The sequence below is a fragment of the Oncorhynchus nerka genome, linkage group LG2, assembly GCF_034236695.1.
Source record: "Oncorhynchus nerka isolate Pitt River linkage group LG2, Oner_Uvic_2.0, whole genome shotgun sequence".
Lineage (NCBI taxonomy): Eukaryota > Metazoa > Chordata > Actinopteri > Salmoniformes > Salmonidae > Oncorhynchus > Oncorhynchus nerka.
The window spans coordinates 26914682-26941619 of record NC_088397.1 but is presented as its reverse complement, the minus strand read 5'-3'; the positions used below and the strand labels follow the sequence as shown (position 1 = coordinate 26941619).

Here is a 26938-nt window from a genome sequence, read left to right as displayed (position 1 = left end):
CAGAGTAGTGGGACAAAGGTACAGGACGGTAGACGGGCTCAGGGTCAGGTCAGGCAGAGGTCGGTAATCCAGAGTAGTGGGACAAAGTTACAGGACGGTAGACGGGCTCGGGGTCAGGTCAGGCAGAGGTCGGTAACCCAGAGTAGTGGGACAAAGGTACAGGACGGTAGACGGGCTCGGGGTCAGGTCAGGCAGAGGTCGGTAATCCAGAGTAGTGGGACAAAGTTACAGGACGGTAGACGGGCTCGTGGTCAGGTCAGGCAGAGGTCGGTAATCCAGAGTAATGGAACAAATGTACAGGACGGTAGACGGGCTCGGGGTCAGGTCAGGTAGAGGTCGGTAATCCAGAGTAGTGGGACAAAGGTACAGGACAGTAGACAGGCTCGGGGTCAGGGCAGGCAGAAAGGACGAAACTGGGAAACGGGAAAAATAGACAAGGCAGGAGCAAGGGGAAAACCACTGGTAGGTTTGATGAACAAAACTAACTGGCAACAGACAAACAGAGAACACAGGTATAAATACACAGGGGATAATTGGGAAGATGGGCGACACCTAGAGGTGGGTGGAGACAAGCACAAAGACAACAGATCAGGGTGTGACAATTTCAGCAATTCGAGGGTTTACACTTAGTTGTCTAATGTTGGTGAGGAATGTTATTCTGTTTCAATGTTACTCCTGAATCACTTTAATAAATATAATCGTTTTTCTTGAGTGTATGTTTAACAAAGCTGAGATCTACTTTGAAGTTCAAAGTGTAGGAATACAGGTGAAATTAGTTGACACAGGCATGGTGGCATAGCAGGAAGATCGGAATGCCATAAACCAAGAGGTCATGAGTTCAAATCTCAGGAAAGGACATGTTGAATAACAATTACGGTTTAAAAAAACATGCACAACGTAATCATGTGGGTCAAATGTGTAAGTTGAAATCACTGCGACTGCTTGATGTTCTGAGGACATCCTAACAACAAGGCACCATGTGAAATATTATCTACAAAGATTATAGGGAAGCAGGGAACAGTAAACTTAATATTATGTGGAATAGAGAGGGAACATCAGTGTGAGAATCCATGTCCTTCATGTTCAAGTAAAGCAGAATCTCGGAGATAGAGTTGTGGTTGAACTCAATCCCCGGATGATCACCTATGAAAGGGCAGTCTTTAAAAAAAAAAACTTTTCTTGGGAATTTCCAGTTTTTCAGCCCCCAAATGAAAACGAACACATGAAACACCTTTCTATGCAATTGTGTAGAACAAACTCTTACTTTTGGCTTTGTGTCATTTGTTTAAATAACTTATTTAATAAATTCAATAGGAATGGAATTAGTTTAGTGTTATTAATCATAATGACCACTGGTAGTTGAAGTTCCTGCTTACCCACCATAAAATAGGCTACCAGGGGCTTGTCCCCTTTGGACTTGTTTGCGTGATAGATCTCAGAAATGACTCACCTGTGTCAGGGAATGGGTGAGTTACATCAACACACAAGGGGAAGGCAACAATGCTTTTCTCTCTGCTTGGTAGGCGGTAGATTTTTTTATTGCGTCATTATGTTACGCTCTAGTCGCCTTCGCGACAGATAAACGCAACCCATTGGCACTACTAAAGGAAGGCCAACCAAAATATGCGCGCTCAGTCTATGCGTTCTAATCAGAATGTGGTGGAGCTATGAGAAGAGAAGTACCAATGGATTGTATTCGTCTGTGCCATAGCTTTTGGAGAGAGACAAGTCAACTAAAGTAACCTTCTAATAATAATCTTATTATAATGCTTCGACTAGTTTTATTTTACGCAAGTATAGTGTATTTTACGCAAGTGTTATATGGTGATGACCTGATTCCTGTTTGGATTCATCTGGATTGATCGGATATTAGTGGCTATTATTATTGATTTATCATTACTATTTCTATTTCCATTAAACATTATTTTTAACTCCAATTTGCAACATCATAATTTTCTACTACGGTTTCCAAGCGGAATGAGCCTGTTTTGCACCTCTTGAGGATACAAGGAGTCTGGATTCATGTTCAGAAAATGAAGTTTAAGTTTTTTACCGTGGGCTCTATACTACCACCTCTAGCCTACAACTCTGTCGGCAGTTGATATTGCCAATTGAAAACGTGATGCTGTTGCCTATTGTTGTTCACTGACGGTTGAAATATTATAATTGTATCTCCATGTGAAACATTCTCGAATGTGGATCACTGCAAACGATGTATACCGAGGTGGCTAATTTCAACTTCAGCTCGAATGGAAGCATCGAGGATCCACTGAGCTCTCTGGATCAAGAATGGAACGAGCCCCCGGCGAAAAGACTGTCTCGGACCGGACACCATGTGATGTCCGTCTTCCTTGGATCTATTATGGTTTTTGGTTTCATCAATAACCTGGTGGTATTGATCCTGTTTATTAAGTTCAAAACTCTGCGGACTCCTGTGAACATGCTTTTGCTGAACATCAGCGTGAGTGACATGATGGTGTGCCTCTGTGGCACCACGCTCAGCTTCGCCTCCAGTCTACAGGCACGCTGGCTGTACGGAAAGCACGGGTGCATGTGGTACGGCTTCGCCAACTCTTGTTTCGGTGAGCTAAGTAAGCTGTTACGTAACAAAATAGTCACCAAAGTAACTATATGTTTTTCACAATTACACAATCAAAGCCTCGATGCCTCATCAATGTGTTTAAGGAAATCATGGTGCCAAAGAGTTGATTCACCTTATCAACCTGCTAATAATCAGAATCAGCTGCGTAAGGACGTTTACTCTTCAGGAACAGGGTTGGAGAGTCCTGAACTAGGGATTGTCTGTAGGTAATTTGTATCATATAATGTTGCCGATGAAAGGTGCAGTGTGGGGTACAGAGATTAAATTATTGGAGCGAAGCGATGGACTTTAACTTTCAGATCTCCTGCGTGCCACAAGACCGTGTTGGCCCACAATTGTTCCTGATGTCACACATACAGCAGAATTGTCTTATGGATAGTGTTTTGTCAGCAGTTACATCAGTTTAATTGTGACTCCAGTCCTCTGACGTGTGAAGTTATTGCTTCTCTTCTCTCACTGCCTTGTCAAACCGAGAAAGAGAGGGATTGAGACTTGATTTGCCCCTACAAAAAAAGTCCATTATTTCGAATCCAAATCAAATCAAATGCAATGTATAGGTTGTGCACACATATTTTGCAGACGTTAAGGTGCAGCGAAATGTTTAGGTTTCTAGCTCTAACAGTGCAGTAATACCTAACAATACAATACATACACAAAAAAATCTAACGAGCAATGTCCATGTCCGGAACATAAATATATATATGTATATAATGGTGTGTATGGACAGTATATGAGTAGAAAAGCAGTGTACAGCAGTAGATATATGACAAGCCTGGACTAGAATACAGTATAAATCAATATGATGTGGGACTCACTCACTGTAAATCAAATGGAGATGAAAGTTCAGCAGGAGGAGATGAACACACTTTCAAAAGGTGCACTCAGGAGGGGAATTGAGGAGGGAGGGTGGGCTTTGAATATCATTATTGTCATTCAATATCATTGAATATCAAAAAAGGACAAATGCATAAGGTTGCCCTGTTGCTTCAAATGCCATTCTGTTACTACTCCTAATTGCCCCAAGAGTTTTTTTACCACAAAGCTTTCCACAAAAGGCGCACACGTGAGGGGAATTGAGAAGTGAGTGCATGCCAGGATTTGAATATCATTATCATTTAATTATCATTGAATATTAAAAAAGGAGAATGCATAACCATGTCCTGTTTCTTAAAATGCCAATTTGTTACGTCTTCTAGCTACCCTGAGATTATATTATTCCACCAGTGTTCTACAGCCTGCTATGTTGCTCTTTACCACAAAAATGTAGAACAAATTGTCTCAGCAATAAGTCTGCCAAAGCCTCTTTGCAGCTGGAGTCAAGAGTACGGCACTGAGACGACATGTGTGCCCATGCACACTAGGCTATTTCCGGAGACAGATTGTAGCTTTTGTGCCTTGATATCAGGAACTGGTGGCGAAAAGTTTGATGAAACAATTCAGAGACTAAAACGAATAAATCACCATTTAAGGAGAGTTAATCGATGTACAATCCCGAAATCAGCGGCTCTTCTTGCAGGCTGTATATCCCTATGTCGGAGCATTGCGAAGTGTAGGTCGGGATTTTTGACCTGGTTACTTGTGCATTGAACAATACAGCAACTTTTCGGTATGTTTTGTTATTTCTGTACAACATAAAATCCACTATGAAGTTGGCTTTTTTTACAACGGGAGGGGGGGTCAATAGAAAATAATGTTTGTTTTCCACAATTTGTCGGTGTGGTCAAGGTGAATTCCTTCAATATCGACTCGGCGTATCTCTGCCTTCTAGAATTTCTCTCAGCCCAGCCCATTCGTCTCTGGTTTGAGGGGCAAAACTAGAGCAATTCTCAGTGTTTGTGACATCACATGACCCGAGTGTTTTGAAAACGGGCTGCGGTGTGTTGGCAGAGCAGAGCACTGAGCCCAGAACCTGTTAGGCCATAGCCCTGCCTGGCTGTTGGCTTGCTAGGCTACCCTCTGCAGTTGTTAGGTAGAATACAAGATAAGGAGAGTCTTCTGGGCCTTTGTGTGTTTACCAATCAGGTCATGGATTTTTTTTCAGTAATATCAACTGTTGGAGTAATTGTGTCACAGGCAAGCTCTTATTTTCTGAGCTGATTATTTAACAAGCAGCTAATGAGCTCACAATTTCAAACAATGGGTTAACTGTTTATGACAACCGTTTATTATAGAACTACAAACTAGAAATGAACAGTTTATAAAATATTTATAAACCATTATATATAACCCCAGGTGGGGAGGGTAGGCAACAACACATCCGCCACCCTGACTCTCAACATGGGGGCCTCTCGGGAGTTCATGCTTAGTCCCCTCCTGTACTCTCTGTTCACCCAAGACTGTGTGGCCACGCACAACTCCAACACCATTATTAAGTTTGCAGTCAACACGATAGTGGTAGGCCTGATCACCCTGACGACAATGAGCCAGCCTATAGGGAGGAGGTCAGAGACCTGGCAGTGTGGTGCCAAGACTACAACCTCTCCCTCAACGTCAGCAAGACAAGGGAGCTGATTGTGGACTACAGGACTACAGAAATGGAGGGGAGAGTACACCCCCATTCACATCAACGGGGCTGTAGTGGAGTGCTTCATGTTCCTTGGTGTCCACATCATAAAGGACCTATCATGGTCCAAACACACCAACACAATCGTGAAGACGGTACGACAATGCCTCTGAAAAGATTTAGCATGGGTCTTCAGATCCTCAAAAAGTTCTACAGCTGCACCATTGAGAGCATCTTGACTGACTGAATCACTGCTTGGTATGGCAACTGTAACTGTGTTACAGACGGTACATCACTGGGGCAGAGCTCCCTGCCATCCAGGTCCTCTATACCAGGTGGTGTCAAAGACTCCAGCCACCCATGTCATAGACTGGTTTCTCTGCTACCGCAAGGCAAGCCGTACTGGAGCGAAAAAATGCTCAAAAGGCTCCTGAACAGCTTCTACCCCCAAGCCATAAGACAGTTAATCATATGGCTACCCAGACTATCTGCATTGACCCCCTTTTTCTTGCACTGGCTCTATGCACACATACTACACTGACATTCCAACACATGCATACACATACACACACACAAAACACACATGCATATTGATGCCTTGCACACACACTCACACATAGCCACACATTCACACTCTTTACATATGCTGCAGCTACTCTGTTTATTATCTATCCTGATTGCCTAGTCCCTTTTACCCCAACCTACATGTACATACTGTATTACCTCAGTCACCTCAACTACCTCGTACCCCTGCACATTGCCTCAGTACTCCTTGTATATAGCCTCGTTATTGTTATTTTATTGTGTTACTAATTCTTTCTTTTTTTGTGTGCAAATGTCATACGTTTTAACCCTGCAATGTTAGGAAAGGGCTCATAAGTAAGCATTTCACGGTAAAGTCTGCACTCGTAGAAAAAAAGGATTCCAAAAAGGTTATTTGGCTGTCCCCATAGGAGAACTCTTTCTGGTTCTAGGTAGAACTCTTGTGGGTTCATGTAGAACCCTTTACACAGAGGGTTCATGTAGAACCCTCTGTGTAAAGGGTTCTACATGGAATTCAAAAAGGGTTCTACCTGGGACCAAAAAGGGTTCTTCAAAGGGCTCTCATATGGGGACATACAAAGAACCAGTTTAGGTTCTAGATAGCACCTTTTTCCTAAGAGTGTACAGCTGTTGTATTGGGTGCATGTGACAGATCAAATGTGATTTTGATTTGAATATGAGTATTTGAGAGGGGTTACACTACTGCAATTTGGATTATACCAATGCTTCCCTCTATTGGAGCATAGTAGTGTTGATGTCAAAGTGTTATGTTAATTTAATAGGGTGCAGTACATGGTGTTCCAGAATCCAGAAACTCTAAACCACATTCATTTTACACCCTGGCCTTTTAGTGGACAAAATGTACCCAATAGAGGTGTGGGTAGGTTTTCCAGAACAGCAGCCCATTCCACAATGACACAGTGAAGATGACAGACATTTTTCTCACCTACAAGTCCCTATACTCCTCCCCTGGTTAAAAATGGCCATCCAGCCTCCTCTCCACTGGCTGTCACTATTGGTCCACCAAGGTGACCTCAACCTTTGAGATGGAATCTGCAGGATGGCGTGTGAACTGTGAATGGCCACTGAAATACCAAGACATTTCTCCCTCTGTGAGGCACACCGCACCGAGCACAAAGTCAGCCCCACCCACTCTCTCCATCCATTCCCTGTTTCTCAGTAGTGCTCAGGGCTTAGCTTAACTCCACCGCAGGTGGTGGGTGGTGGGATACCATAGAGATAAACTTACTAGAACCGGCATCCCCATTGAAGTCAATGTGCCATGATGGGTGGACCAGCGACCACAAAGTAAAGCAGGAAGAGTAACTATATTTCTATGTGCCATACTGTGCGCAGTTGAAACCCTCTGCAGAAGACGTGTACACAAATTGCACTGCAGTGGTCAGTAATATGCTGTTAGTTATGAGATCAATACAGATGTAGGAACTTTACTCTGAGCAAAGTGCATAATCATATCATATAATGTTCAATAATTTAGACTTTTTGCCCCTACTACTGTTGAATAATTAACAGATGACCTGGGCCTCTGAAGCATCTTGGGTAGTTAAATTAAGAGGGGTTACCATGCAAAGTCACTTGGCAGATGGCGACGTAATAGGCTACAGCTGTTGAGTGGGGTCCTCATTCCGAACCCAGCCTTCCGGCCATCCGCTAACCAATCAGTCCCGAAAGTGGAGGTCTGAAGCAAAAACAGCTCCCGAACGTCTACTCTTCTCCAAAAATAGACTACAACCACAAACTTTTAGGTCTACTCTCCAAAAAACAGCCTCCAAACAGAAGGGATCCACACACCTCTGCACAACCATAAACATTTATCTTTATCTGGAATGGATATTTTGTCCTGTGTTCAAGCGTGGCAGGGCCCAAATCTCTGTTTTCGACTGTAATCTGGAGGGGCGCTGATAGACATGATTAAAAAGAGCTTTTAGGTTAGAACATGCTGTCCTGTGCTGTGAGGAGGACCTTCTGGAATGTAGGAAGAACGCTCACAGAAATGAACTAACATGGGATGGAGATGGTGGGATATTGGAAGATGAGATTACACATGTCATCATGGTTCAAAGCATGGTGTAATGGTGTAATGGCTGCTTTAGATTTAAACCCAAAGTGACTGTATGTACAGTACATAGAATGACATACAAATGTAGACGGCAGTATGCACTCTGTAAAAAATGACTCTTTGGATCAACCCCCAAAAATGTTACAAGTAAATGAGTTAGGTTTCCTCAATTGAAAAAAAGTATATTTGTTGAAACCAAATATATGATTCAATGCCAACTGTTATATTTGATTATTTAAAAAACCTAGATTTCAAGTTGCAACCTATTTCTTTCAAAACTCAACTTGGTTAAACCTAATAAATAACATAAATACTAGCTAATATACAACACAATTTTACAAAGTCGATTTTTCACTTTGGAATTAACTATCGGATTGACTTCAATTGGGTTCCAAACAATTAAATATATTTCCCGGTAGTCAAGATACTGTATTAAGTTGGTTCCATAACTCAAAACACTTTCTTTAAATAAGACTTATTTTAAGCAAATTGTGACCATTTCTTTAGTATCACAGTACATACACAGATATCAGTTAAGGTTTAGTGCTGGCAGTAAACATATAATCATGGAAAACAAAATACAGAACACATTACCTGGAATGGAATTCACTCGCACGGGTGGCCAAAAATAACCAATTGAAAGACACGCCCCACAATAGGCCACATCCCCAATTATTATGTTAGGCTAACCGCCTCTACATTGCACCCACCTATGCAATGCAAATATCCATGAAGTGTTGAAAGCAATTTAGAAGCTTTCCTTCAATAAAAAAAATAACATCAATCTGTCAAATTTGGCTAGAGCTGGACGCCCGGCCAAACTGAGCAATCGGGGAAGAAGGGCCTTGGTCAGGTAGGTGACCAAGAACCAGATGGTCACACTGACAGAGCTCTAGAGTTCCTCTGTGGATATGGGAGAACCTGAAGGACAGCCATCTCTGCAGCACTCCACCAATCAGGCCTTTATGGTTGAGTGACCAGACTTTTTACAAAAGGCACCTAAAGACTCTCAGACCATATGAAACAAGATTCTCTGAGCTGATGAAACCAAGATTGAACTCTTTGGCCTGATTTCTGAGCGTCACGTCTGGAAGAAACCTGGCACCATCCCTACGGTGAAGCATGTTGGTGGCAGCATCATGCTGTGGGGATGATTTTCAGTGCAGGGACTGGGAGACGAGTCAGGATCGAGGCAAAGATAAATGGAGCAAAGTACAGAGAGATCCTTGATGAAAACCTGCTCCAGAGCACTCATGACCTCAGACTGGGGCGAAGGTTCACCTTCCAACAGGACAACGACCCTAAGCACACAGCTCTGAATGTCCTTGAGTAGCCCGGCCAGAGCCCGGACTTGAACCCGATCAAACATCTTTGGAGAGACCTGAAAATAGCTGTGCAGCAACGCTCCCCATCCATGAACAAGGCAGTTAACCCACTGTTCCTAGGGTGTCATTGTAAATAAGATTTTGTTCTTAACTGACTTGCCTAGTTAAATAAAAAAAATGTTAAAAAATAAGGTACTGAGTAAAGGGTCTGAATATTTATGTAGATGTGATTTCAGTTTAATTTTTTAAAATAAATTTGCCATTATGGGTTATTGTGTGTAGATTGATGAGGGAAAAACAACTATTTAATACATTTTAGAAGAAGACGTAACAAAATGTGGACAAAGTCAAGGGGTCTGAATACTTTCCGAAGGCACTTTGTGACTCCATACATCTAATTGAATTCTATATTAAGAATGTATGTAATGCCCACTGATATATGTATCACATACATTCTGTGTGAATTACTGGATGCATACTATAGCTTGGTAAGTTATCGGTATTGGTTCACTGTTTATTGTGGATCTATTTATAGAAAATAGTCATATTGAGATAGTTACATTCTGATACATGTGAGAAAATATAATTACTCTGTAAGGACGACCCATAGGTTGATGAGATACCAAATAAAACAATGAAAGGGCAAATTAATCGATGAAAACCTTGGGAAATTCATAATGTATCATTTGGCACAGAGGTTTCTCAAGAGGGGAAATATTGCTTTATATACAATCAGGGACTCCTATGAGATTTCTAGATGGAATTCAATATTGAATATTGGCATATGAGAAACCTGGGCATGATAAACGGACCATGGTCTGAGTCTGACTGTCTCTCTAGTCTCTTGGTGGAGGGAAGAGGGTTAAATGACATGGATGAACTCGGCCGCTTCCTCATCTGCACTGACAGGTCGGGTCCCCTAGGGGTCAACCAGAGGGAAGAGCCAATCACTGGCCTTGCTGCTGTAGCGTCTTTTCCGCCCTCTGGTCCTCGAATGAGGGAGTGTGATTGTGTGCCTTGCACTGATTGAGTCAAAGAAATGTAACTGGGGAGCGGAGCCGAGTAGATTGAATATCCAATCTGTAATGACAGGCATGCAGCATGTGCCCACTGTTGCGAGCTACAGAGCTTAGCCAGGCTGTTTCTGAATTTCACACCCCGTTTTCTCACCGCTCGATAAATTAGTGAACGTATGTTGAAAGATTACCAGTCGGGGCTCAGAGGTCCGTATTAAAGCATCTGCCCCAGCATCTTCCTACAGCAACATTTTCATTTGCAGCAGCATTTATATAATAATAATAATAATATATTGTATTTGTGCCTTTCAAGATACCTAGGGACACTTACAGAGTAAAACATAAAATAGCCAAAATAAACATGACAAGCCTTAGAGCCATATGCATTACAACAAAGGCGCATGGTACTCCAAAAATAGCAAGATAATTAATACATGGGGGAAAACAGCAACAACAGCAATAACAATGTCAAGCTCACGAAGGCAGTTGAAATCGAGAGGCTACTTGAATGACCTCTGTAATACGATAGGTAGAAAAAATATATAAAAAGAGCTAGATGGTTTAAAACGCTATAGGCTGAATGCTAGTCTGAAATGGTTATTTTTGAAGATTTGGATGGAGTCGGAATCGGGAGTTCAGAGGTGAGAGAGTTCCAGAGAGGGAAGGCACGATCCCCCATGGAGTGTAGTCTGGTGAGGGGGGGGTGACCCGTAAGCCTGAGTCAGAGGATGGAAGGCTCCGGATGGGGGTGTAGATGTGTAGCATGTCAGAGAGACAGGAGGGAGCCAAGCCAAGCGAGGATTTGTAAGGTGCACATTTTGAGCTTCAGAAAGTTTGGGGGGGGGGGGGGTCAGAGGTAGGTTTTCACAATTCCTGATTCCTTAATCCTAGTAAAAATTCCCTGTCTTAGGTCAGTTAGGATCACCACTTTATTTTAAGAATGTGAAATGTCAGAATAATAGTAGAGAGAAGGATTTATTTCAGCTTTTATTTCTTTCATCACATTCCAAGTGGGTCAGAAGTTGACATATACTCAATTAGTATTTGGTAGCATTACCTTTAAATTGTTAAACTTGGGTCAAACATTTCAAGTAGCCTTCCACAAGCTTCCCACAATAAGTTGGGTGAATTTTGGCCCATTCCTCCTGACAAAGCTGGTGTAACTGAGTCAGGTTTGTAGGCCTCCTTGCTCGCACACGCTTTTTCAGTTCTGCCCACACATTTTCTATGGGATTGAGGTCAGGGCTTTGTGATGGCCACTCCAATACCTTGACTTTGTTGTCCTTAAGCCATTTTGCCATTTGGAAGTGTGCTTGGGGTCATTGTGTCATGTCTGCTCCGCGGTGCTTGAGGGCGCAAGGCTGCCCTGCATCACGCACTCCTATCATCCATTACGCACATCTGCCTTTCCTCGTCACGCACATCAGCGATATTGGACTCACCTGGACTCACTCATCACCTGTTATTACCACCAAAATATATTTGTCAGTTCCCCAGCTCTGTTCCCCGCTTCTGCGTTGAGTGTTTTTGTCTGTGTTACTCGTTTGCTGACGCTGTTCCTGTCTCATTCCATGTCCGTTCTACATTAAATGTTTGACTCCCCGTACCTGCTTCGCCTCTCTAGCGTCATGTGACACATTGTCCATTTGGAAGACCCATTTGCGACCAAGCTTTCACTACCTGACTGATGTCTTGAGATGTTGCTTCAATACATCCACATAATGTTCCTTCCTCATCATGCCATCTATTTTGTGAAGTGCACCAGACCCTCCTGCAGCAAAGCACCCCCACAATGCTGCTTCACAGTTGGGATGGTGTTCTTCGGCTTGCAAGCCTCCCCCTTTTTCCTCCAAACATAACGATGGTCATTATGGCCTAACAGTTCTATTTTTGTTTCATCAGACCAGAGGACATTTCTCCAAAAAGTACGATCTTTGTCCCCTGTGCATTTGAAAACCGTAGTCTGGCTTTTTTATGGCGGTTTTGGAGCAGTTCCTTGCTGAGCGGCCCTTCAGGTTATGTTGATATAGGACTTGTTTTACTGTGGATATAGATATCTTTGTGCCTTTTTCCTCCAGCATCTTCACAAGGTCCTTTGCTGTTGTTCTGGGATTGATTTGAACTTTTCGCACCAAAGTACATTCATCTCTAGGAGACTGAACGCGTCTCCTTCCTGAGCGGTATGACGGCTTCGTGGTACCATGGTGTTTATACTTGCATACTATTGTTTGTACAGATGAACGTGGTACCTTCAGGCGTTTGGAAATTGCTCCCAAGGATGAACCAGACTCTTGGAGGTCTACAATTGTTTTCTGAGGTGTTGGCTGATTTCTTTTGATTTTCCCATGATGACAAGCAAAGAGGCACTGAGTTTGAAGGTAGGCCTTGAAATGAAATACACCCACAGGTACACCTCCAATTGACTCAAATTATGTAAATTAGCCTATCAGACGCTTCTAAAGCCATGGAATATTCCAAGTTGTTTAAAGGCACAGTCAACTTAGTGTATGTAAAGTTCTGACCCACTGGAATTGTGATCAGTGAATATAAGTGAAATAATCTGTCTGTAAACAATTGTTGGAAAAATGACTTGCATCATGCACAGAGTAGATGTCCTAACCAACGTGCCAAAACTATAGTTTGTTAACAAGAAATTTGTGGAGTGGTTGAAAAACGAGTTTTAATGACTCCAACATAAGTGTATGTAAACTTCCGACTTCAACTGTAGTTAATGAATACTGGCTTCCCAGTTACCGCTCCAAAAACAAATGATAGAACCTAGATGAACTGTGTGGTTAAATCTTCCACAATATACAAGCACAATGTATATTTCTATTCAATGATTTCAACTTTAAGACCTATACATTGACATAACATTACCATTATAATGTCCAATTGTCCAACACAATTATCAATTTCTCAAAATATATGACCATAATCCACACCATAGAATCATATTTTAAATATTTTTTCTATCACCTATAATCATATTTAAATATTTTTTCTATCACCTATAATAATATTTAAATATTTTTTCTATTACCTAGAATTATAATTAAATATTTTTTTCTATTACCTAGAATTATAATTAACTTTTTTTGTTCTATTACCTAGAATTATAATTAACTTTTTTTTCTTCTGTTACCTAGAATTATGGTTGGCTATTTTTTTCTATTAACATATAATAAATTACATGAATATTAATTGTTGGGCCTGGGGGTTGTGTGTGAAGAGCCTGAAGACAGAGTTGATTAAGATGGGTGGGCATGCTACTGCCTGTAGAGATTAGTCAGTTTGGGCTGAATACTCTCCTCTTGGCTGGACAGGGTAAAAATGACAGGGGGTTTTGTTACTCATCTGTTATACAGGGCGCTGGAGGATCATAGGGGGTTCCTGTTTGGGCTCTGTAAATAGTTGTCATTAGCATAGACAGGTTAAGTAACTGATGGAGAAAGCAAACGCTCACAGCGGGCAGAGCATCTGTGACATTTTCCATTGTGTGATTCACTGTAGAAAAAGCACTGGAGCATCTGAGTTGCCTTTTTACAGGTGCGTGGAAATAATTGGATTATATCATAGAAGAAAAGAAAGATCCACACACTGCTATAACCAGTATCACTTCAGTTGATCCATTGTGTGATTCGCTGGAATCGGTTCTGGGTAGGATGGAATACAGAACACAGTATACCACTAGCTACTGTGACAGATAATGGACCGATGTAATTGATGGCAGTGATAGGAGTATCAGTAGGGAATAAGAGGGATTTTGACACTTTAGTCGCTCAACTTTGGGATTTGATTAAGCCATCTGTACATGTTGCTAATACCCTGCAGGCATTTCGCATAGTGTCTTATTCCAAATGCATAATATGAACCACTTGATCAGCTGTCAATTAAATCATATCTGATAACGCAGTAATTACAGTGAAACATATGGAGTGATGCAGTGACTCATTTACACCAAATGCATCATTTCAACACAGCACCTCATACCCCTATACACACATACCGCAGTCACACTCACACACACACACACACACTTAACTTGCCATGATGGTGAGAAATATTATATGAAAGGAAAATGCATTTTCTCATCTATTTTCTCATTTCGTTGATATGTGATGTGAAAACAAGCCCTGTCAGGGGCCTTTACTGTAGACGCCCTGAGAGTCTCTCTCTCCCACTTGTGTGTGTGTCCACGTGCATGCGCACGTGCACGTTTTTGTCTGTGGGTGTGTGCATGGACCTGCATGCGTGTCTTCACTTCCCATAATAGACTTGTCAAGGAAGAGCGGTGGCTGGAGACCGGCTTTCTTTGTGGGAACCACCACCTTGACTCTTAACAACTTTGATGCTATATGGTGTCTGGAGTGGCTCCTTGTATTACTCCCCCTATCTATTTGTTTCCAAGATTGAGATGTCCCTGTCTGTCCTGGGTTATGCATCAGGAACCTGCACCTGGGCTAGACAGGAAGAGAAGGTCTTTCAGCAGGAACACGCTCACTGAGCTGGGATACTACAAAAGACCTGATGATAACATCTTGTCTCACTCACACGCACACACACGCGCACACACACACACACACACACACACACACACACACACACACACACACACACACACACACACAAATCAAAATCACCCTGGGTGGCCTAGCTCTCGCTCTTCAATGAAATGACGTTAAACCAACGTGGAGTAGATGTTGAATGCGCCCAGTGGGAAAGGATTAGGTCCACATGAGATCCCTTAATTTAGGATGAGTGCTTGTTGGATCGATCTCTATGGGAGATCCCCCTTTCTGAGATGAAGCGATTTTTTTAAATGGACTTACCCGGTTCTCCCCTTGAGCACAGAAAACAGAAAGTGATCTGTAATTAAAGGCAGAAGAAAGAAAAGGCTGATTAAGTCTATACCATTTCAGTCATTGGGAATTGCTATTTGCATAGTCATGTGATCTTGAAGCATGTACTTGTAGCTTCAATATCCCTCGCACTTCACTAAGCTTGTTTCTGTGGTCTAATTCTTTCAGTGAATAGGGATTCCCAAACTACAGTGCAGATAGATTCCCAAAATACAGTGCATTCCGAAATTATTCAGACCTCTTGACTTTTTCCACATTGTGTTACGTTACAACCTTATTTTAAAATTGGATGGGCCACTCAAGGACATTCAAAGACTTGTCCTGAAGCCACTCCTACGTTGTCTTGGCGCTCAGTCTGAGGTCCTGAGCGCTCTGGAGCAGATTTTCATCAAGGATCTCTCTGTACTTTTCTCAGTGAATCTTTTCCTCAACCCTGACTAGTTCCCAGTCCTTGCCGCTGAAAAACATCCGCACAGCATGATGCTGCCACCACTATGCTTCAACGTAGGGATGGTGCCAGGTTTCCTCCAGACGTGACGCTTGGCATTTAGGCCAAAGCATTCAATCTTGGTTTCATCAGACCAGAGAATCTTGTTTCTCATGGTCTGAGAGTCTTTAGATGCCTTTAGGCAAACTCCAAGCAGGCTGTCATGTGCCTTTTACTGAGGAGTGGTTTCTGTCTGGACACTCTACCATAAAGTTCTGATTGGTAGAGTGCTGCAGAGATGGTTGCCCCTCTGGAAGGTTCTTCCATCTCGACGGAGGAACTCTGGAGCTCTGTCAGAGTGACCATCGGGTGTTTGGTCTACTCCCTGACCATGGCCCTTATTTCCCAGATTGCTCAGTTTGGCCGGGTGGCCAGCTCTAGGAAGAGTCTTGGTGGTTCCAAACCGTTTCCATTTAACAATGATGGAGGCCGCTGTGTTCTTGGGGACCATCCAGGCGGTAGAAATATTTTGGTATCCTTCCCCAGATCTGTGCCTTGACACAATCCTATCTCGGAGCTCAGCAGACAATTCCTTCGACCTCATGGCTTGGTTTTTGCTCTGACATGCACTATCAACTGTAGGACCTTATATAGACAGGTATGTGCCTATCCAAATCATGCCCAATCAATTGAATTTACCACGGGTTGACTCCAGTCAAGTTGTAGAATCATCTCAACAATGATCAATGGAAACAGGATGCACCTGAGCTCAATTTCGAGTCTCATAGCAAAGGGTCTGAATACTTATGTAAATAAGGTAAGACATTTGCCAAATTGTCTAAAAAGCTGTTTTTGCTTTGTCATTATGGGGTATTGTGTGTAGATTGAGGGAAAAACACAATTTGATCCATTTTAGAATAAGGCTGTAACATAACAAAATGTGGGAATGGGAAGGTGTCTGAATACCTTTCCAAATGCACTGTAGGTTTAAATTCACCCAAGGATATTATAATTACAAAGGAAGTTATAATCATGTAAGTGTTTTATAAGTATTTATATTAGTATTTATTTACTGTTTACAAGTATTTCTAATTGTAGAAGACTTTGCAGGCTTGAGACATGTAACGTGGTTTGCACATATTAATATTAATAATATGCGTGTCAATCGAGAGATTGACTTCATCACAACTGTTATTTATGAGAGGTATTGACATGTTGAATGCACCGAGCTGTCTGTCTAAACTACTGGCACGCAGCTCGGACACCCATGCATACCCCACAAGACATGCCACAAGAGGTCTCTTCACAGTCCCCATGTCCAGAACAAACTATGGGAGGCACACACTACTGCATAGAGCCATGACGACATGGAACTCTATTCCACATTCTGACACAAGCAGTAAAATTAGATTTAAAAAATAGATAGAAAAAACACCTTATGGAACAGCGGGGACTGTGAAGCAACACAAACATTGGCACAGACAGACACACACACACACACACACACACACACACACACACACACACACATACGCACTATACATACACATGGATTTAGTACTGTAGATTTGTGGTTGTGGTAGAGTAGGGGCCTGAGGGCACAGGGTGTGTTGTGAAATCTGTGAACGTATTGTAATGTTTTAAAATGGTATAAACTGCCTTAATTTAGCTGGAACCCAGGAAGAGTAGCAGCAGCTAATGGGGATCCATAATAAATACAAATACATACAGTACAAGCATCATATGATATTCCCCTTGAAGTGATAAGATATGTTTGGGGTTTTTAAGTGGCTAAATTAAAGTATTATCCGGTAAATCTTGCTATCTAGAACCTAAAACGGTTCTTCTGCTGTCCCCATAGGATAACCCTTTTTGATTCCAGGTAGAACCCTTTTGGGTTCCGTGTAAAAACCCTTTCCAAAGAGAGTTCTACACGGAACCCAAAAGAGTTCTACCTGGAACCAAAAAGGGTTCTACCTGGAACCAAAAAGGGTTATCCTATGGGGACAGCCAAAGAACCCGTTTGGAAACCTTTTATCTAAGAGTGTAGAAATCCGGTATAGAGGACCATATGCGTATGATTACTGGACTTGTCACTCCTAGCTGATAACATACTACAGTGCACAACTTCTCACAGATCCCACTGGACTTAAGACTACTGAAGGCAGTTTGCTTTGTAACTGAAACCTACAGGGGCTATTTGCAGGGGCTGCAATATTCCTCTTCAATGCTGTAATGCACACAGTGATGTGTTCATGGAGCTACTTAAAATAGCCGTAGAAAATAAGGAATTTCATATGTTCGCCCTTCAAAAGTGATCATTTACTTGGGTATTAAGGCTCAGTTTAGAAAAGCCAAACGGAACGCATGCAGTTGGTCTGTTTTAAGGGTAGCCTGCCAGTGCACCATAATCTGTCTCAGTGACTGTCTCGCAATAATCCATGGGTAATCACGGTCTACCACCATCCCTCTTGTTCTCTCTCTCGGTCTGTCTCTCTCTCTCTCTCTCGGTCTGTCTCTCTTTCTCTCCCTCCCTCCTCTCCCTACCTCCCTCTCTTTCTCTATCCATCTCTCAGGAATTGTGTCGCTAATCTCGCTGGCCTTCCTCTCCTATGACCGCTACAGCACCTTAACCGTGTACAACAAGCAAGCCCCCGACTACCGTAAGCCTCTGCTGGCCGTGGCGGGCTCCTGGCTCTACTCCCTGTTCTGGACAGTGCCCCCCCTGCTGGGCTGGAGTAGTTACGGCCTAGAGGGGGCCGGGACCAGCTGCTCGGTCACCTGGACATCCCAGACGCCCCAGTCTCACTCCTACATCATCTGCCTGTTCATCTTCTGTCTGGGGCTGCCTGTGCTGGTCATGGTCTACTGCTACGGGAGGCTGCTCTACGCTGTCAAACAGGTGGGCTGTCCCACCTGTCCACATGGGTTCAAATGAAAAATGGCTTGAAATCAAACACAGCGTGCCATGTTTAGCCTTCACATATTCTGTTTATTCGCTACTCTTCACGCAAACACTTTTTATTCTGAAAACTGTAATCATCTACCTGTGAAGAAGTGATCTGTAGAAGTGGTAGGTGTTTACAGTGCCTAAAACCAACATGGATGGCTACGTTTGCCAGTGTGTGTTTTCATCAATATAACATCAATAGAAGTGAGGCTTGAACAGAGGAGATAGGAACCAGAGGAGATCAGCATTTTGGGTCAGGGTCTGAACCTGCTGATAAACCACTGATAATCAGAAAGACTTGCAGCGTTAAACCGGTCAGTTATTGGGTAGAATGCTGAAGCCCTGCGTAGTGATATCTCGCTCTCTCAGTCAGCGTTATCTGGTGTCGCCCCCCTCGTGTTTATAAGGGTAATAAGTAATAAGGTGTTTGACATACATATATATAGAGAGACGTAATATGCACTCAGTACTTCTCCTTCATATGGACTTCCTGTAGAAAGATGCCCTGTCTTAAGTGGCCTGTAGACTGAGATGCTTGGAAAGGAAGTTGGTGGTTACGGATTGGTAGGATTGAGAGTAGAGTAGGAGAGAGTGTGCGCAAAGAGAGACACTGAACACTACTTTTACATGATTAAGACTGTGTTCATTGGACAGATGGTGTTTTTTAGTGTTTTTTTTAACACTTGGTTCCCTTTCCTCCACTGCAATTTAAGACTAATATCCTAGAAAGAAAACATCTTGTTACTAGATAATTAGGCCGTTTTTTTTTTCTCAGCTGGGATGAATCTTAAGGCTACAGGTGTTTCAGAACACTCCGATCAGACATGTCTGGCCTGGTAATGAGATTGTAAGTGTTCCGACTTGCGTGGCCCTATTGGAATACTTTTTGAAAAGCACTCTGCCTTCCTGGAAGATTAAGCAATAACTGATGTGACATGACAGGATAAGTAAAAGGTAGTGAACTGGAAACCCTACTTCACTCAACCAGTCCTGTCTTAAAGTCAATTAGGGAAGGAAGGGAAAGTCTTCATTATTAAAACAATTGAAACAGTGATTAGCCTATCACAAGGAGGGAAAGGAGGCATTTTAAAAATATAAAATACAAATGTAAACATTGATTAGCCTAAGCAGTGAAGGAACAAAATTAAATTTCTCATAAGTATTGTAACAATACCTTGTATGTCCTTCTACATCCTCCTATGTGATTGGCCTCTCAGGACATGCATTTATGCACAACTTTATGTATGATCATTTCCTCCCAGGTGGGGAGGATCCGTAAGTCGGCGGCGCGGCGGAGAGAGTTCCACATCCTGTTCATGGTGATCACCACGGTGGTGTGTTACCTGCTGTGCTGGATGCCCTACGGCGTGATCGCCATGATGGCCACCTTTGGACACCCGGGCCTTATCACCCCCATCGTGACCGTGGTGCCCTCCATCATGGCTAAGAGTAGCACAGTCATCAACCCCCTCATCTATATACTCATGAACAAACAGGTGAGCAGAACCTAAACCAAAAATGTGTCCTCTACTCACCTCCTCTCCTTCGTTACGTTGATGTGAAAGACGTGACCAGATGAAAGCCAGCCCACTGACGAGCTTCCAACATGATTTCTTACACTAGTCAAGTGTTTTTAATCAAAGGGAGGAGACGAGCAGGTAATACATTTTTAAGCAATTGAGATACAGCCCTTGCCACTTGAATTGCGGGATATGTAGTTAAACAGCTAGTTAGACAAGGGTCAAATCACAAGGCAAGGACAATATCTTTATTCACAACAGTTTAAGTAGAAAACAATGGAAAAGAAATACACATTTTATACAAACTAACAAATTATGTTCAGTACAAACTGATTCTGGCTATAGAAAATGATCTGTAAAAACAACATGATTTTTGTTTAAAGATCCCAAAAGGTGTGAATATTATAGTGTTTAACCCTCAACAGTAGATCAGCAAACACTTCTTAAAAAAAATCATTCAAAAGAAAAATGACATTTCTATTGCATTCCATTCCCAATATAAACAAACAAGTGAATCATCGTAAGGACATTCTGTCCATTTATATTATTCCAAGCTGAGGCCTCTGCTTTGCTTTTGTAGTGGTTAACTCCTAGAAGACGTAGTGTTAACTAACAGTAAACTTCACACAGGGAACATTTGGCACATTATCAAGTCTATATCACCATTGCCAAAAGCCTTAGACCGCTGCGTTCCCGAGTGGCGCAGCGGTCTAAGGCACTGCATCTCAGTGCAAGAGGCGTCACTACAGTCCCATAGAGCGGCGCACACCAGGCTTGGCCAGGGTAGGCCATCATTGTAAATAAGAATCTGTTCTTAACCGACTTGCCTAGTTAAATAAAGGTTGTTTTTAATTTTTTTTTATAAATGTGCCTCAAACTATTCATAGCTACATTCATTGCATTAGACTTGACCAGACTTCTACAGGCAAACAAACCACACTTACATTATATTTACAGTGTGGCTGTAGAATCATATCAAGGCCAGGAAAAGTAACTGCTGTCAGTTTTACCATCTGGTCGTTGAGGTACAGTAACTTTAAATAGCGTACGTACAGAGGACAGGAGAACACTGATAAGAACGTTTCAGTTCCTTACTCACATACACACAGATCAGTGGTTAGGTTGACTGGTTCATGCAACAACAACAAAAAAGTGAAAAGTGGTTGTTTTCCCTCATAGACCTACATACACTACTATCCCTGAATTTCTCAAATGAGGTCTGCAATATTTTTTTTTTTACCAAAAGGAACACAACATGCTTTTTGAACTGCTTAAATTCAAACCTACCCTCACAAGTAAACCCTTTACACTGCATGTTTTCAATTCTCTATTTCAATGTTTCTAAACATGACAATGCACCTCATTCGTTGAATCAAAAACATGCCTTTGACCGATGTTCAATATTTGAATCTATAGATCACTTTTCCACATTCATACCCAGACCTCTCTCATGTACAACATTGTGTCACAAGAACAATACCTTAAAAAAAGATGACCCATCTCTCCAGTAGGAATACATCCCTGAAGGACTACTTCATTACACAATACAACATGATATCCACATTCCCTAACCCCCCCCCCCCCCTCTCCTTTCAACAATTGACACTATCCATTGTGACAAAGGCAGTTCTCGAGCACACTCGCTTAGCCTCTACAGCCTAAGATTGATTAGTAGTGGCAACACTCTCCTCCTCTTCACTTTCATCCTGATTTTCCAGACAGCAGTCCAGGTCAAAGGTCTAAAGCCAGATCATGGCCCACGGATGACAGTGCTGACTCAACTTAGCCTCTTCAGTCGCTTGATTAGTATCGGCACTCTCTGTCTCTTGATGGCCATAGGTCGTCAAAGGTCAGGGGTCATGGCCCACAGTTGATCGCGCTGAACCCCGACAGCGTGACCTTGCCCTTGGTTTTGAGGTCGTGCTGGGAGGCGCTGTTCATCCTCTGGACCAGTAGCTTCTCAAAGAGCAGGGGGTGGTACGCCCCAAGGGTGCAGGCTGGGTCGTAGTGGTGCTCGTGGTAGTGGCACAGGTCTGTCTGACGCAGAGAAGGGATGTACTCATAGACATGGACCTCCTCGCACAGCGACATCATCAGGACAATGCCTGTAATCAAAAGAAAAAGGCAAAGATGAATTCATTACAGCTCATACTGCAATCTAACGCAGGTTGAAGTATCAAAACAAACTCTGAACCAATTCTGAACCAATTATATTAATTTGGGGACAGGTCGAAAAGCATTAAACATTTATGGCAATTTAGCTAGCTAGCTAGCTAATTTGTCCTGGGATATAAACATTGAGTTGTTATTTTACCTGAAATGCACAAGGTCCTATACTCCACCAATTAATCCACACATAAAACAGTCAACCGAATCATTTCTAGTCATCTCTCCTTCTTCCAGGCTTTTTCTTATTTGGACTTTATATGGCAATTGGCATCTAACTTTCATAATAACTAACCTTCATAATAAGGTGTATTACCATAGCCGACCAACCGATCTCAGTTCATCTTTCAATCACCCACGTGGGTATAACCAATGAGGAGGTTGCACGTGGGTATATGCTTCTAAAAGCCAATGAGGAGATGGGAGAGGCAGGACTTGCATCGCGTTCGGCGTCACAAATAGAAGCAACTTCTATTTTAGCGCCTGCCAACGCAGATGCTCGTTAGCACACGCAAGCACTGTGGGTGCAACGATTGAATAATGTGTAACTTTATTTTGCAACGCACACTCCCCCCTATCATACACCCCCCCCATCTCACACACACCCTCTCTCTCACACACCCTCTCTCTCTCTCACACACACACACACTCTGTCTTTGTCCCTCCCTTGCAGTTCTACAGATGTTTCCTGATCCTGTTCCACTGCAAGCGGCCCAGTTCTGAGAACGGCGTCTCCTCCATGCCCTCCAAGACCACCGTCATCCAGCTCAACCGCCGGGGCCACAGTAACAACGTAGCCGTCACGCCCCAGCTCTCCACCGGCGCCAACCACCATAACCACAACCACACGGTGGAGTGCAGCACTAACAACCGTGAAGTCACCACCCCCGTCTCCGAACAGACCAGCCCAGACCCCAACCAAGAGATCACCTCCTGTGGACAGCCGCGTACCCCTCGAAGCCCCTCTCAACCCACCCCCCTTTTCCCCCACGTGACAAACGCTATCCAGTGATCCACTGTGTTATATGATAGTGTCACCACCGAGAACTCTAGAGGATACGGTGTTGGCATTTGTCATGCATTTGTCATGTGGTGTCATGACATGATGTTGTCATGTGGTGTCGCCCAAAAACTCAGTCTACACAGTGATATATCATGTGGCATCACCCAACAACTCCCCATAGTGATTTGTCATCATGAGAACGCCTCAACAACAGACTACCCATAAATGATCCATCATGACGTTGTGTCACCAGAGAACTCTTCTAAACACACAGTCAGTGATCTAATCCACAACGTTACCCAGACAGAGAACTATCAATATCTTCTATGAACAAAGTGATCTATTCCATGTCATCACCCCAGAAACTACACTGTGCTCTATTATCTTATAGAACAGGGGACCCCAGCTGGCGGCCTGCGGGTGGATTTATTTGGCCCCCCCAAGTTCTGGCAAATATATATTATTATTATTTATATCTTCCTTTGTGTGCTATTTTTGTCGTTGGATATGAGACTGTAAGAACATGAAATCAGCTCCAATTGATTTTAAGTTTGGAAATCTGTTTAGAAATGAGTATGCTTTAGTAAACGTTATATCTGTTTGGGCTTCTTGCTGTCAATTGGCAGTAATTATGTTCTGGCCCCCCGACCATCTGCGCATCGGCCCGTAGCTGAATCTAGTTGATGATCCATGTTATAGAAGGTGTGTCAACCGCCCCAACCCAGCTAGATGGTCAACTGTTACTTTGTCACTCAGTAAAGGTGTAGATATAAATTCCTGTCAAGTCTTGCCGTGAGAAAACGCAACAGTGTGGTGTTGTTTACTTAAAAACAAAGCGTGTATTTTTCCTCAACCGCCGTTATCATATTGTTACATGTGTTACGTCGATAGACACCAGAGTTGTATTAAGACTGCAGTGGCTTTAGTGTTGTCGTTGCTGTTACAGTACAAAAAAAAAGTATTTTGTCATAACTGTTACAGTGTGCTGTCATAACCGTGGCCATTTCCAATGACGTGCAATAACAGACAGTCCATCTATTCATTTGTTCTAAAGCAGCTATGAAGCCTATGTGAATGATGCCGGTGAAGCTGAATGCTTTGTACCTCATCTGTGACATCAAATCACCTCGGGCCTCATTTATTTGCTCAGTTTTTATTCTACATTTCAGCATACCATCAGTTCTTGAAACAAATAGGAAGAACAATCACAGTGTTTGTACACATGTCGAAGGGTGTAAATCACACACAATCATGATCATTTCTACATCACACTAAGTTACTAAATCAATATATATCACTATATATTAAATCACTATATAGCTGTGGATTCCAACTATCATATGTGCGTAAGAACATTTTTTATAAATGATGCACCTGGGTGATCTGTGTAAAACTGGCTAGTAATTACAACCGAAACTGGTATTAAACGTATGGCAACAATGTGAAGGGATTTTCCATTTCACTGCAGGGTGGGGAGGGTAATAAACCAGAAACAGTTGGAGAAGTGTAACAGAAAGTGTTCATGTTTGCAACACTTGTCTTGCACTCTTGAAGCCATCATCCCATTGGGCAAAAGAGATCATGACAATGTTCAATTGTCAGTTGACTGAAATGTTGTTTACAGTTATGACAATGTGGAAACAGTGTTGATCCAACCAATATTTGCATGTCGGGATGACAGCCAGGGGTTGTACGAAAGCCACAACCTGTTAAAGTTACCATCTTTCTGTGTCTGTAGTGTTGAGTCATGCAGTATCTGGCTTTGCATGTTGACATGTTCCTCAATCTACAAGTCTAAAGCTCCCAGCAGGCAGTCAAACAGCCTGTCACCCCATTGGGCTGCCACATAGTGGCTGGCTGTAGCCATCATACGGCACTTGCTTGTCTTTATCAAGATGACAAACTGAACAGCACTGCCTCTCACTGCCTAATAAACTGTAACCCAAAAACAGTTCAATAAAATGGACTGCAACCCAAATAAAATCCTTCTGTGAGTCATGGTCTCGCCTCACTGAGTCCTGCTGCTGGCAGTGAGTGTGTGTTCTCTATCTGTGTGTGTGTGTGTGGTGGTAGCGCAGTAACGCGCTCAGGACGACACAGCCCCCTCAAGCCCTCCTGCTGGGATTCCAGGAATTGCCACGGGGTCTATGTCGTGAGAGAACAAAACAAGAGGGGGAAAAACAACACAGGAATGAATGTTGTTCTTTCTGGACTCTCCTCCGTGCTTTTGGTCCATGTGTGAGAGGTAATATTTACACAGGTTTAGAATGGTATAGATGCCTTTTTTTTGCCTTGCCATAATCTTACCCCTAATATTCACATCATTTCTCATGTCTCACCGCTCTGCCCTTCCAAAACACCAACACGGGACCCAATATGGGAAAGGGGGATTCCTGGTCAGTACAACTGAATGCCTTCAACTGAAATGTGTCTTTCACATTTAACCCAACCCCTCTGAATCTGAGAGGTGCGGGGGGCTGCTTTACATTGACATCTACGTCATCGGCGCCCGGTGAACAGTGGAGTAACTGCCTTGCTCAAGGGCGGAATGACAGATTTGTACCTTGTCAGCTCTGGGATTCGATCCAGCAACCTTTCGGTTACTGGCCCAACGCTCCTACCCACCAGGCTACCTTGAAAATTAGTATTTGTTTAGAAAATCAATGATTGACTTCCTGGAATGCCAATTGTTATTGAGCACCTATGCCCTCTTGACTGTGTAACCTTGTAAATAGATGTTGAGGTTGAACACACACGGAATAACAATTAAGCTCTTTGAATTAGGCCTGCAGTATGTGCTGCACCTCAATAGTTAATAAAGTTTTATGAATTCGATGCACGTTGGCTGAAGCGTGTTCCCGTCATAGGGAACAGGGTACCATTTCAGGCACAGCGGTCAAACCGATGAATGGATGGGTGGGTTGCCCGGGTGGATGATCAGAGGCGCTTTCCCACCTATGAACCCAGAGGACGGGGGGTTAGGCTGGATGTTCTCCTGGGTGTTCCCCTGGATCACGTCCCACAGCTGCCAGATGAACTTGGGGTGGAGGATGTAGAACGGTTGTGTGGGGTGGAGCCGCCGGCGCTCTTCATACGGGGTGAACAGGTCATAGTCTGGGTTCCTGTACCACTGAAGAGAAGAGGAGAGGACACTTCAGTCAGCACCAAGCATCTTTATTAACGCTGTCTGAAATAGAACGCTGCTACTCCGGGTCAGCACAATCATGACAGCATTTGCCGAGTGTCAGACTCACTGCTGCCGCCGCAGTGTTGACACAGTGTCGTTGTTCAAAATCAAACTACTCCGGTAGCACAGCAGCCTGCTACGGAGCAGTCTACCTGCTAATGTATTTCAAGAGCACCTAAAATGAGTATTAGTACTGTGCTTTTATTTGACTACGGGAAAGAATGCATGTTAAAATGCTACAGCTATTGTGCCAATATTGTGATGCAGGTTTGCTTGAATTCATCACCACCATACTGACTGACTCACGACATCCCCACAGGAATCCCAACGCCCCAAGCTAAAATGTTGTACAAATTCATGGTCTTGTCATACACCACTGCTTACACAAGAGTCAGTTAAATCCATGATTCAGGGGACAAAGTCAGGATATTTCCCTTGAAAATATGACGAGAGACCAACCTTTTAAAGTCAAGGTTTGTTACACCAAATACTCGTTCCCCCGCACCCATAGCAGGTGTAATGGAGGTATTGATGAATGACTTCAGCAGATATGCTTGAATTAACTTTTTATTCTGGAAGGTCATTTCATTTTGCATTCCCTACAGTACAAGGGCACTAAATAGGGAATATGGTGCCAGAATTTGACAGAGGTAATCTGCTCAATAAATGTGGGGATGCTTTGACCGCAGAGTGAAAACATCAGCCTTTGTCCTGACACCCGGTAACATTAAGCTGCTAGGTGACAGATACTGTG

The 26938-nt window shown here is 42.9% G+C and overlaps 2 protein-coding genes across 3 annotated transcripts in view; one reads left to right on the top strand and one right to left on the bottom strand.

Annotated features, from left to right (window-relative positions):
- The first annotated feature begins 1616 nt into the window (after positions 1-1616).
- On the top strand, positions 1617-24997 carry LOC115133211 (pinopsin-like). Its single transcript, XM_029666208.2, has 4 exons — positions 1617-2582; positions 17935-18260; positions 19571-19804; positions 22668-24997. Exons 1-4 carry the CDS (start codon positions 2213-2215, stop codon positions 23004-23006), a joined length of 1269 nt encoding a protein of 422 aa, XP_029522068.1. The 5' UTR covers positions 1617-2212; the 3' UTR covers positions 23007-24997.
- Positions 20055-26938, bottom strand: part of LOC115133197 (beta-galactoside alpha-2,6-sialyltransferase 2-like) — a 23723-nt gene continuing 16839 nt past the window's right edge. Inside the window, exons 5-6 of one of the 2 annotated variants that reach the window (XM_029666189.2) lie at positions 25953-26127; positions 20055-21933 (exon numbers count right to left, since the gene is read on the bottom strand). In XM_029666189.2, coding sequence (XP_029522049.1) covers positions 21686-21933; positions 25953-26127 — 423 coding nt within the window. In that variant the 3' untranslated portion in view covers positions 20055-21685. Of the gene's footprint in view, positions 21934-24134; positions 25143-25952; positions 26128-26938 lie in introns of those variants that run through there. The other variant, XM_029666197.2, reaches the window with a different exon arrangement.

What these genes read in the sequence shown, in the direction of transcription:
- LOC115133211 (XM_029666208.2), top strand. Translation starts at nt 2,213, where the DNA reads ATGTATACCGAGGTGGCTAATTTCAACTTCAGCTCGAATGGAAGCATC. An exon ending in TGCTCTACGCTGTCAAACAG is followed by an intron (nt 18,261 to 19,570) that starts GTGGGCTGTCCC and finishes ATTTCCTCCCAG; the next exon opens with GTGGGGAGGATCCGTAAGTC. An exon ending in ATATACTCATGAACAAACAG is followed by an intron (nt 19,805 to 22,667) that starts GTGAGCAGAACC and finishes CCTCCCTTGCAG; the next exon opens with TTCTACAGATGTTTCCTGAT.